This window comes from Lissotriton vulgaris, chromosome 4_1 (assembly GCF_964263255.1).
Source record: "Lissotriton vulgaris chromosome 4_1, aLisVul1.2, whole genome shotgun sequence".
Lineage (NCBI taxonomy): Eukaryota > Metazoa > Chordata > Amphibia > Caudata > Salamandridae > Lissotriton > Lissotriton vulgaris.
This window is the reverse complement of record NC_141691.1, coordinates 1,103,134,368-1,103,147,086: the sequence shown is the minus strand read 5'-3', so window position 1 is coordinate 1,103,147,086 and position 12,719 is coordinate 1,103,134,368. Positions and strand designations below refer to the sequence as shown.

At 50.0% G+C, this 12,719-nt stretch overlaps 1 protein-coding gene across 1 annotated transcript in view; it reads left to right on the top strand.

The window, feature by feature from the left end:
* Positions 1-12,719, top strand: part of GABBR2 (gamma-aminobutyric acid type B receptor subunit 2) — a 1,712,046-nt gene that overhangs the window by 1,242,900 nt on the left and 456,427 nt on the right. The window contains exon 10 of the mRNA XM_086967412.1: positions 10,536-10,686. Coding sequence (XP_086823538.1) covers positions 10,536-10,686 — 151 coding nt within the window. The remainder of the gene's footprint in view (positions 1-10,535; positions 10,687-12,719) is intronic.

Sequence of the window (12,719 nt, the reverse complement as noted above, 5' to 3'; positions counted from 1 at the left end):
AGAATGACTGTGTCCTAATTAGCAGGATCTCAGTCAGACTAGTCAAAAACAGCATCCATTAAGCAAAACGTGGGAGTAACCATAAGAATCAGGCCCTACTTTCCTACATTCATATACTCACTTCTGAAAAGCATTTGATTTAATCTGGCACCCTGAACAAAATACAAGTTACTTTAACACTAACAGGGAACATACCACATGACACAATAAAATATATGGATGTTTTTAGTAGATAAACAAAATGCAAACTTAGTCCTTCAAATAGGGACATCAAATCTTGCCAACCTTGTAAAGTCTTCATATTACAAGAATTTCATGAAATTAAAAAGGAATGCCAGACCCAATGTCAAATGCCTCGGAGCTCAAAAATAAAATGTTTGTAGCATGCAGCTGACATCTTCATTTTATCACCTATCAAAAAGTGATCTAACACATTAGTAATATCGTTAAAAAGGTCCTGCAGAACGTGGCCTCAGACTTAAACTTAGAAAAGACCACAAATATTTTTCCAAAACAAATAAAATAGCAACAAGTACAACAAGACTCTTTCTTAATGATGCAGACCTTAATCACAACACAAAGAATGAGAGAGATGAATGAATAAAAAGGCATTTATAGAGCAAAGGCATACTCCAAGGAGTGTCCCGACGCTGGAGAAGAAAGTTTCCTGCAGATGAGAAGGATTGAAGTTTACGCCACTTGCTGAAAAAGCTAGTCTCTTCCTGAAAACCGAAATTTCAGGGATAACATGCAGTTCCAGAGGGAGTTTGTTCCAGGTCCTCGCTCTGCGATAAGAAAAAGATCTCTCACCAATTCTGTCCCGGCAAATTTTAGAGATGCCAGCTAGATGGCCTTAAGTTGCCCGTAAAATCATGGTGGGACATGAGCACAAACCTCCTATTCAGGCACATTGCTCCTTTTTCTCGTGCAGGGATTTGTGAGCCAGGACCAGTGTCTTAAAGCAAATCCTCTTTTTAATGGGAAGCCATTGAAGTGATTCTAGATGTGAGGTCATATGGGTTCTAGGAGCAAGATTAGGGACTATTCTGGCCACCACTTTTTGGACCCCTTGCAGATGCTTCAGAAGATAGTTAGGGAGACCTAAATAAAGTATATTTCCATAGTCGGGACGGGAAGTAATCAAGGCCTGGATCACTGTTTTTCTATATTCGACAGACAGAAGGGGTAAACATTTTTTCAAAGTGAGTAGCAGCCCAAAACAGGTGCCCACCAAAGCCTGAATTTGGGGTTCCAAGGACAGGGCACTGTCAATTTTGACTCCAATTTTTTTTACCAGGCTCAGATGAGTGGCAAGAGGAGGGATACCCGGATGCCACCAAGAACTCCAAACCTCCGGTGGAATAGAGCCCAAAATATACAATGTCCGTTTTATCTGGATTGCATTTTAGATGGTTAATGGACAGTCAGGCTTTAATAACTCCTCCAACAAATTCTGCCCCATTTTCACAAGTAAAGAGAAGCTGAGTGATGTCGGCGTATGATGTTACTTTAGCCTCCTATGCCTCAGCAAGAACAGCCGGAGGAGTAAGATAGGCATTGAATAAAAGAGGGCCCAATGCCGATCCCTGAGGTACTCCCACTTTTAAGTCCTGAATTGGGGATGCAAGTAGAGGGATCCATACTTCTTGGCTTCTGTTGTCCAAGAAGGAAGTCATCCACTTCAAAGCCAGTCCTCCAGACCCAATGGAATTTAGCTGAGTCTTTCATTGGGACAGTCTTGAAGGCTACCAATAAATCCAACATAATTAGAACTGCCTTGCCCCTATCTAGTGTGTCTTTAATGTATTCAGTTACTTCTAGCAGAGCTGTTTCATTACTTCAGTTGGCTCTAAAACCCAATTGACTTGGATGCAGAAGATTGTTACTTTCAAGGTAACCTGAAATGAGGGAATTAACATGTTTTTCTAACACTTTTGAGAAAGCCAGAAGAAGACAGATCGGCCTGCAGTTGGGAAGGACCTTAGGGTCAGCCGACGGCCTTTTGAGTAGCGGAAGAATTTTGACATGTTTCCATTTGGAGGGTACCATTCCAGAATACAGTGAAGCATTCAATACTCTGTTTACAACGGAGTTCATAGCCTGGGCCACTTAAGCTAGTAGCCTAGTGAGACCAAGACCAGATGGGGACCCAGCCTTCAAACACTGGAAGGCCAATAAAGATTTGTCCTTGGATATAGGTGGAAAATTAAGAAGGGCAAGCACCTCGGAGGAGAACATGCTGGAGAGGAGCACCTCAGTAGCAAAGTCAGCTGCCTTACACAGAGTCAACAGGCTTGCTTGGATAGTGGTTATTTTATCTTGAAAGTACACAGCCAGCTGTTCAACCCAATCGGTGGAGGGTTGTGGGCGCCTAGTAACTGCATCTGGGTTCAGAACCGTTTTAACAATTTTGAAAAATTATTAAGATCTTTTGTCTGAATCTTCAGTTTTCTTTTCAAAGAAAGATTTTTTCTCTAGACTGACCTTCGAATAATAGTCTTTTTAGTGCTGCCCTATAGGTGCATTTCTCCTGTAGTTTTTTGCCATTGTCTTTCAAAGTGTTTGCAATGTTTTTTACATGTAATGAGAGTCTCATGAAACCAAGTCTAAGACTGTCTAGTTCTAAGAGATCTTAGCTCAGAGAGAGGAGCTAGGGCGTTTATGCTGCTAAGAATCATCCACCCGCACTGCGTCTACTTCAGGATCCCCAGATAGAGAAGGGTGATCTATTTCCAAGACGCTGCTAAGGTCTCATAAAAGAACTCTATGTGGGGGCGTGGCTTGGATGCCGAGGAGGTAGGCAGCGTGAGCTCGGAGCTCCGTGCCCGATCCCGGAAAATATCCTGAAAATCTGATCGGACCCCGCTGTAATCGATATCATCCGGTACTGGAAGGTACTGCGGAGGGTCCGGTGCCCACGGAGGACGACGCCGAGCCATTCCACAGTAGTATTTCGACTTTGAAAGTTGGACCCAGGCGAGAAGTCGCAGACCCTAAAATGGCGGCGGTGGCATGAGACTCGGAGACGACGGAGACATCTGCCCAGAGACCCACTAAGGACTGCTCCCTGACAAATCAGAGGTGCTGGCGGTTTCATCGCGCCTCTCCCTAGGTGCCGGAGTGGACCTTGGGCGCACCCTCGGGCGGTGGCTGGGGACCGCCCCCTGGTAGTGGCGACGATAGTGCGGCAGTGACCCAGTGACGAAAGCCCCGGGCCCCTGGCACGACTGGCGCCAGCCGGGCTGACGGTCGTTCAGAGTTCCTGCTTCTTGGAGATAACCTTGGATCCGGGGACCCTGCCGGAGGGCGAAACCCGGCGACGCTCGGAGAACGACCAGGAACATACTCGGAGGCCACCGCTCGGGCCGGCCCAGATGGGGAAGACGAAGGGGAAGGGAGATGGCGCGACCGATACTGAGGCTGCGGAGGGAGCGGAGCGAGACCAAGCGGCATTGCAGCGGATGCAAGATCGTATCCTAGAGGCCATCGCCACCACAAAGGACGCCCTACAACAAGACATAGCTCAGGTGGCGACGGGCTTGGGCCTCCTGAAGGCCGACCATGATAAACTTAAGGACAGGGTGAAGTCCGTGGAGATCACGGTTAAGGAATTAGCCCCGGGCCAAGCAACGATGAAGGCCCAGATGACGGAAGTGATGGACCGCTTGAAGGTGCTGGAATTGAGGGCCGAAGATGCGGAAAACCGGAACAGGCGCAACAACGTACGCCTAGTGGGCCTGCCGGAAAAAATCGAAGGCGACGACATGGTGGGCTACCTTGATAACTGGTTGCGGACGGAGGTGGCACCGGAAGGGTTGTCCCCCTTCTTCTCCCTGGACGGGCACATAGAGTTCCAGCGCGCCCGCCAGCCTTGGGCCTTCCTCCTCGCCCAGTGGTGTTCAAGTTGCTCCATTACCGGGACAGAGACTGGCTCTTACAGAGGGCGAGAGAGGCAGGGCCCTTTCAAGTGGACAACAACAGAGTCACCATGTTCCCGGACTATACATTTGAGACGCAGCGGCTCCGGGCAAACTTTCTGTCCCTCAAGCGGGAGCTCCGCAAGGAAGGCATCAAGTACTCCCTGTTGTTCCCCGCCAAGCTGAGAGTGGTGGTGGATGAGCAATCACTATTCTTCACGACCTCCGCGGACGCTTGGGACTGGTGGGACACTTATAAAGCGGGAACGGACGGTGCTAAGGCCAGCGAGGAGGAGGCTAAGGTGGCGCAACCGGTCAGGCAATCCCAACGGATCAGGAGGAACCGCAGGAGGACCGGAAAACCATCGGTGTCGCAGACGGAGGCGGAGAGGCAGGCGGCGCTACAGGCGGTAGCGGACTTATCCAGGGCCGCCAGAAGTCAGTCCGGGAAGGGCACGGAATCAGAGGACCCGGGCACGGGCTCGGAGACGGGACAATCGGAATTTGGTGGAGCCCGGGGCCCTATTGTGACACCGCAGACTTCGGAGGAGATACTAGAGGCGTGTTGAACTGAACTGGTGGAGTGAGCTCGTTGGTTGGACACCGGGGCACTGGGCCCGTGGCAGTGGAACGCTATTACTTGAGGTTTTGGGGAGCTGTAATGTGGGGATTGCGGGGTGGAGTGCGCGGGGCTGATTTGCTTTGAGGTTCTATCGCATCGAGCCACGCCTTACTGGCCCCTAAGGTCACCGCAGTGGGGACTGCGACCATTACCACCTTTCCTTGAGGGGTGGTCGGGAGTGTTGGTTTGGATGGGGGTACTTCCAGTTGCGGGGGGGCCTGTCCTGGGGGGGTGGGAGTTGCGAGCAGTTGGGGTTGCTCGGGGGGTAGTTGTTGTTGGAGGGGTTCGGCTTCCTGTTTGGAGAGGGTGGGTGGGTGGGCCCGTGGTCGCGGGACTTGTAAGGACATTGTTCTTTGTTGTCTGGTCCGGTTGTGTAGGGGGGGATGGCTAGTACCGGGGCGTTGAAATGTGTGACCTGGAATGTGCGGGGTATGCAGTCCATGACGCGCAGACATAAAGTTCAGGCGTACCTCAAGCGTAGGGGGGTTCATATAGCGTTCCTGCAGGAGACAAGTCTTAATAAGCAAGAAGGGGCTGCTCTGCAAAGGCGCTGGAGGGGGCAGCTATTTTACACGACATTCTCAGCTTTTGCAAGGGGGACACTGATTTGGATACGGGCGGGGGTCCCCTTCCAGGTCACAAAGTCATTGGTGGACCCGGAGGGCAGATATGTGGCGGTGGAGGGGAGGCTGAGAGGCAGGGTGATATCTCTCTTTAATGTGTATGCTCCTAATGTAGACCTGCCCGCCTTCTTGTCTACCATCTCGGGCAAATTGGCGGGTTATTTGGCAGGGCCGGTCCTCTTGGGGGGGGACTTCAACTCGGTTGAGGATGTGTTACTAGATAGGTCCCATCCCCCGCTGCGCGCGTCCCCAGTGCATAGGGTCGCCAAGCGTAGGTTGGAATGGCAGGAGAGCTGGGCCCTCACGGATGCATGGAGGGCGTTGCACCTCACCACTAGGGACTACTCCTTTCACTCGCACCTACATGACCTGCATGTGAGGCTGGATGCGTTTCTTTGTTCGGCGTGTGTGCTCCCCGCGGTGGGAGGGGCGGAATACTTGGCCAGGACGCTATCGGACCACAACCCTTTGTTGATGTCTCTGGACTGGATGGTGACTGTTAACTGCGTGCCAACATGGCGCCTGCAACCCGACACCCTAGATGACTTGTTGTTCAGGGAGGCCCTGGGTGAGCGCATTGAGAGGTACTTTGAGGAGAACAGTGGCTCGACCTCCACGAGGGCGGTAGAATGGGATGCGTTTAAGGTGGTGGTGCGGGGACACTGTATTGGGCACACGGCTGGGGCTCGGAAAACTCTGTTGGATGACTTAGATAAGGCTGAGGCACGGCTGAGGGACTTAGAGGAGAGGCGCCCGAATTACCCTGAGTTGCAGGAGGGGCTTAGCGGGGCACGGGAGGGGCTGGCGGTAGAGCTGGAGCGGCTGCGTAGCTTCGATCACAAGGCGTACATGACGAGGGCGCATGCGGAAGGTGATAAGGCGGGGTCGATGCTGGCTTGGCTCGCTAACCCAGTTCGGAGGGGAGTGCCGATCATGGGGATCCAGGAGACAGGGGAGGAGCCCTGCCACACTCAACCCGGGATCCTGAATAAGTTTCGTGCTTATTATGAGGGGCTCTATGAGAGTGGTGGAACGGGAGGGGCGGAGGAACTTGAAGAGTTCTTGGACGGGTTACAGTTACCACGAGTGGAGGACTCAGAGGCGGAAGAGCTAGGTCGGCCCATCTCTCTTGGAGAAATAGGTTGTGCAGTAAAACAGATGGCCAGAAATAAGACCCCGGGACTTGATGGGCTACCGATCGAATTTTATAGTAAATACCTAGAATTCCTTGCCCCACGGCTGCGCGAGGTGTACAATGAGGCACAGGCGAGGGGTCGACTCCCGGGCTCCATGTGCGAGGCCCTCATGATCCCGCTCTTGAAACCGGGCAGAGAGGGTGCGGCTCTGTCCTCGTACCGTCCGTTGTCTATGTTGACGACGGACTACAAGATCCTCAGTAAAATTCTGGCCAACAGACTGCTGGTACACATGACAAGCCTTGTTCACGATGACCAGTGTGGTTTCATACCGACACGCAACACCACTCATAACATTCGTAGACTTACGAGACTGATGGGTGCGGACTGGCCGGGTGCCGTCTCCCCATTTGTCCTCTCCATTGATATTGAGAAGGCATTTGACAGCCTTGAATGGGGATACTTGTATGAGGTGATGCGCCGCTTCGGGCTGGGGGACGGATACATAAAATGGACCAAGGTCCTGTACACCGAGGCGGTAGCGAGGGTTCGGGTGGGCACACTGATCTCGAGACAATACCCGATCAGGCGTGGCACTAGACAGGGTTGTTCCCTATCCCCGCTCCTATTCGCATTGGCGATGGAACCCTTCGCTGCGGAGGCCAGACTGGGCCGCCACTACGCAGGTTTATCATTTAGGGGAAGGCCGCACTTCATCTCCCTGTATGCAGATGACCTGCTGATGTTTCTGGCCGATGCGGGCCCCGAGCTCCAGGGGGCGCGGCAGCTACTGGGGCAGTTCGGCCGGTTGTCGGGCCTGAGGGTCAACTGGCCTAAATCCTGCCTGTTCCCCCTGAGGCCGGGAGAACCGTGCCCACTCACTGCTCAGGAACTCCGGTGGGAGCCGCGTTGTCTGCATTATTTGGGGGTCTATGTTTATCATACCCCGACCGACTTACTGGACGGCAACATCACTCGCTGTATTAATGCCCTGCGGGGGTCCATGGACTTCTGGGCGACTCTGCCGCTATCCCTGGCTGGTAGAATCTCCCTGCTTAAAATGATAGCCCTGCCCAGGCTTTTGTACTATTTTAGGACACTCCCGGTATGGATCCCGAGCTCTGTTTTCAAACGCCTGAGGTCGTTGGTCATAGCTTTCTTGTGGGGCGCGGGAAGGAGGCGCATAGCGCTCGACACTCTGTTGCGCCCCAAAGATGAAGGAGGTATGGCGGTGCCGGATTTTGAAGGGTATTACCTAGCCGCGCAGCTGCAGATTTTTACTCAGGAGGTGGCGAGAGTATATAGAGGCCCCGAGGACGCGAGAGTGGAAGGCACCCCGCGGCACGTTCTGGCGTACATTACGCTGCACCAGAAGCTCCGGGTGGGAGACCTGACGGTCGAGGAGCAGACGTTCCGGCTATGCTGGGACCGGGCCCGTAAGCGGGCGGGTGTCCGCCTTATGTATGCCCCCGAAATTCCGCTGGGGATGGTCACCGCCCTCCCACATGGAGGCGACTGGTCGCGCTTGCTAGGATGGAGGAGGCGGGAATACAAATGCTGGGTGATCTCTACGAAGATGGGGTGTTGCTGCCGTTCCAGGACCTGCAGGAGCGATTTGACCTTCCGAGGGGCGACTACTTGCTGCACGCAGCAGTCACGGGCGCTATGCAAGCCCACTGGGGGGAAGGGCTGCAGGAACCGGGCACCTCGATGGCCTGCCAGTACACTATGATGGCGGCGGGAACTTTTAAGGCTGTCACGTGCTTGTACTCTAGGATGCAGCGGGAGGCCTAGCAGCCTTTGGCATCCCTGAAGGCCAAGTGGGAGCTGGACCTTCAAGTGGAGATACCTGACACGACCTGGGGCCAGTTGCTGAGGCGGGCACGGAAGAGCTCGAGAAATGCCAGGTTCCAATTAATTCACTTCTATGTCATTCACAGGGCATACCTCACCCCCGGGAAAATCCAACAGTATTTTGGGGTGGCCGACGCTGCTTGCCCCAGATGTAACACAATTGGGGCGGATTTGGGCCATATGCTGTGGGATTGCCCCTCTCTGGGAGACTATTGGCAGGAAGTTGGGCGGGCCCTTAACGGCGCGACAGATAGGGATATCCAGTTCACTAAGGCGGTTGGCGTCCTTCATTGGTTCCCGCACACGCCTAGGAACAAGACGACTAGTAAATTTATAGATTTAGGGCTTATTCTGGCCAAGCGGGAGATCACGAGAAACTGGAAGTCCAGAGTGGGACCCACGTATAAAAGATGGTATGGGGAGTGCCTGAGATGGGCCGCGTGTGAAAGTACTCTACGGTACCAGATGGCCTGGAGGTTGAATGACGAGAAAGCTCTGGAAAGGGCGACTGCATGGGAAGTGGTAGTGCAGGCGCTCCGTGATATGGATGATGAGGGGCAGGAGGGCGAGAGCGAACTGGACCGGGCAGACCCTATCACTACACAGGAGAACACACCTTAGCGAATGACTACTTCCTCCTGCAACACACCGGACACTTTTACACTGTTAACCCAGCGCAGAGCGACCACGGGGGAGGGTGGGTAGGAGGCTGGTTTGGAGAGGTGTTGGGGTACCGAAATTTGGGGAGGGGTGAAAATCACAAAAGCAACCCAGAGATATTTGCCTAATGTAGCGGTCAGACGTTGTAAGGAGTTACGAGAAGTGATCAGGGATGAGGTCACCCACACCGAGGACGAGGTGGACCCCCCGGATGGAGAAGGACTGGACCATACTAATCTTGTACATGCTGTATATTTACTGATGATTATATTGTCTGTACATTTATATTGGTGATGCAATAAAAATGATGTTAAAAAAAAAAAAAAAAAAAGAACTTTATGTAAGGCTCTAGGCATGATCTTAGTTTCTTCAGAGAGAAGCTGATTGAAAATAACTTTAGACCAATTAAACCTAATTAAGTGATGATCCGACTATACTAATGGTAAAGGGTCGAGCGACACCATCTTTATTTTGAAGAAAATTTGGTCTAAGGTATGACCGTCCTGGTGGGAAGGTTTGAACAACAGGGTACACAAACATTGTGCTCATAATAAGTGTAACCTGAAATTATAAATTAGCAATTAACATTATTCCAGAAAAAGACTTCCATATTGTTGTACCATTAAGAAACTCTTACGTCGGCGTACCAGTAGGAGTATTTCTCTGTACCTGCGTTGTGCAAACACATTTTCTGTAGGCGCAGAAACTTCCCATATCACAGATGGAGAGCAGAACTGGGACAAGTTCCCCTGTAACTCAATATCCAGAAGTTCATCTTTAACTTCTAGTGCTACATCAAGAAATAAACCCAAAAGGCCCCCACACAACACGGTGCTGAAAGATCAAGTAGCTAAAATTTGCAATTAATCACTAGAATGCTGTTTCATTGGCCTAAATTCTCTCTGGAGCCATCCCTCTCCCGAAGAATTCTAATATAGGAGAACCCACACAGAAGAAGTGACTTCAGAGGTACAAAGAGGAGGGCCAAATTAGGCATTATAGGTTTTATTGATAGGAAAATGCAAAAAGCTAGAATGCAACAGAACATTATCAGAAAACCTAACTTCATTGAATCGGTGGTGAAAATTACAAAATTCCACAGACAACCACTGCACAAATTACGTTACTACAGATAAGAATTGGAGGGTAGCTGACACAGATCAAACTCCTAGAGGATGAGAAATGCCTGCAGAGTGACTTGGGAGAAGTTGAGGCAAGGAGACTCTTTATTTGCTCCGCCTATATAAAAAGAAAAAGGTCTTTACTAGTAAAACAAAAGAAAAAAACCTTTACATCCTGTGATGAGAGCTGCGAAAAATTACAGATAGAGCAACACAAAATAAGTTTATGTACATCGTCAAAAAGATATTGTGTGCAAAACACAGAATTCAAGATAGCCTTCTAACTAAAATGACCACTTACAGACAAAGATGTATATTTAATATTTCTTACATGTGCTTTGTTAAACAAATAAATTACACTATATTGTATTTTATTGTGTTGCAGTGTATTGTACTGAATCATATTTGAAGTCTAGGGGGGGGGGAGTGTGATACTGTAATGGAAGTCAGCAGATGTGAATGGTCTGCTAAGCCCCTATCTTGACTTGGACCCTGTGCATTCGTTTACCTGTATTCTTTAATATTTCCTTTATTAATGACAGTGGATGTTGTTGTAATGCATCCCTGAATGTCTCTTACAATTGCTCTTTTTGAAATTCTAGGAAAAGAACCTCCAAAGGATCAAACCTTTATTCGAAAACAGCGACTTCAGATCTACCTACCTCTCTACAGCATTCTGTCTGCACTAACTATTGTGGGAATGATAATGGCTGGTACATTTCTGTTCTTCAACATCAAAAACAGAAATCAAAAGTATGCAACTTCTTTATCATTGTACTGTGTTACCAAATGTACGCTGTCCATGTGCACACATGTCCTAGAAAGTCCATTACAATATTTTTTCTGATGTTTACTCACTGTGGTATGGAATGGGCATAACAGATAGAGAATCACTTGACATGTAGATATTTGCCTCAGCTCTCCCCAAACATTGTCTGCTAGCTCTGATAAAAACAAGTGGGTATTGTTTGGGGGGGGGGGGGGGGGTTCTCTGCTTAGGGCAGTTTTGAAAGCATTCCAAGTGATTGCCAAACTTTGCAGTACCTTGATTGATTTTAAAACAATCTGAAAGGAACATAGTTTTATGGCATCTAGTTCATTAATAATATCTTATTCATAAAGAAACATTTATTGAAAAACCTTCTCAAACTGAGAGGTTGTATGTTTACTATAATTTTGGTTGAAATAGCCAAATGGTCTGAAAAACAATTAGACAGCATGTCTGTATTCCACCTTTTTATTTGATTAGACATTTGAAAAAGTCCAATTGAGCGGCTGTATTAAAACATTTGGAAAAACATGAATATTGTCTTGAAGGAGGGTTATCTCCTGGCTAAAAATTCCGTCCACATGGTGTAGCAGCCTACCCACAACTTACCCAACGGCCGAAGGTCCCACTTCATGTCCTTGATTGGGGCCAAACCTTTCTGCGACACCAAATCAGCTTCCCTGAAATCGTCACCCTGGACTGCCCCCTTTCAATAAGACCCAGTATGAATTGGACGACATTTATTTATTTGAGTTTTATATAGCGCTAGCTAGACCAGGAGGTATCAGAGCGCTTTACACAAGGAACAAGTTGCAAGTTATAAAAAATGTACGTAAATTGCACAGTGATTACATAGTAACAACAAGAGTTACTAGCGAATAGCACATAAGGACACATGATGAAGCCACAGTAACACAGTAGTATGCATTAATAGTGCACGGCCGAGGGGAGAACCAGAACCAGACTCCTCTATAGCTGCATAGGACGGCTGCACCGGGCAACGGTCAAGGGTACTCGGTCTCCAAGGTAATTACAAACCGTTTCGGTTTCCACCCATGGGGCATTGTCAGAGTTCCATCAATGGTAGCAGTCCCGGTGTTACTAGGAAGTGTCCTCAGCCTCATCCTCCAGCTTGCCTCAGGAGAGGAGAGGTGGAAGGGACAGCTCCGAAGGTAAGCAGATCCCGCTCAATTCCCAGAAGCAGAATTGAGAGTAAGGCAATTGAGGTAAAGGCAATAGAGAGTAAGGCATTGTGGCAGCGCTCCATATGTCGGCGTTGTGAAGGAATTCAGTCCCAGAGCAGGTCCCCCCAGTGTCTCAAAACTCTGAGTGCTTCCCCATTCTCATGTGGTCTCTCTTTCCTGAGGGGATGGAGTGATGGAGTCCTGTTGACACCGTTTATTCAGGCCCTGCCAGATAGGCGATGCCTCTGCCCAAACGTTAGCTTCCCAGTCTCCGAGCCGTCCATCCTCAACTCTGTCTCGTTCCGGTCGCCTCCGCTGCTCTCCACTCTTTAGGAACTTCACTCAGGCCAGTAGGTAAGCCCTCCTTGTTGACAGGGCTAAAGATATAGCTACCAGGTGTAACATCCTCTCTTACCTACAGACCATAACTCTTGTGGCACGCAAGTCTTCTCCTTATCCGCCTCCGTAGTCAGCCCATGGAACTTCTCCCACTGCGAATGAGACAAAGCATCAGCATTGTCATTGTCCACACTGGGAACATGCTTGGCTCTGAACGCAATATCAAATCTCAGCAATGCAAGACAAAAACGTGGAGCAGCTGCCACAGCTGTGGCTCCCTAGTCGACTGCCTGATGACCACCTGCACTACCGATATGTCTACCTGGAAAGGGACTCTTTTATGGGACAGCTGAGGGCCCCATAACATGACCGCCACAACTGGGGGAAATATTCCAAGAAGGTGATGCTGCGTCTGCCCTCCCTCCATTCCACAGGCCATTGCTCAGCACACCAGTGTCCCTGTCAGTATAGGCCAAAACTGCAGGCCATCACGG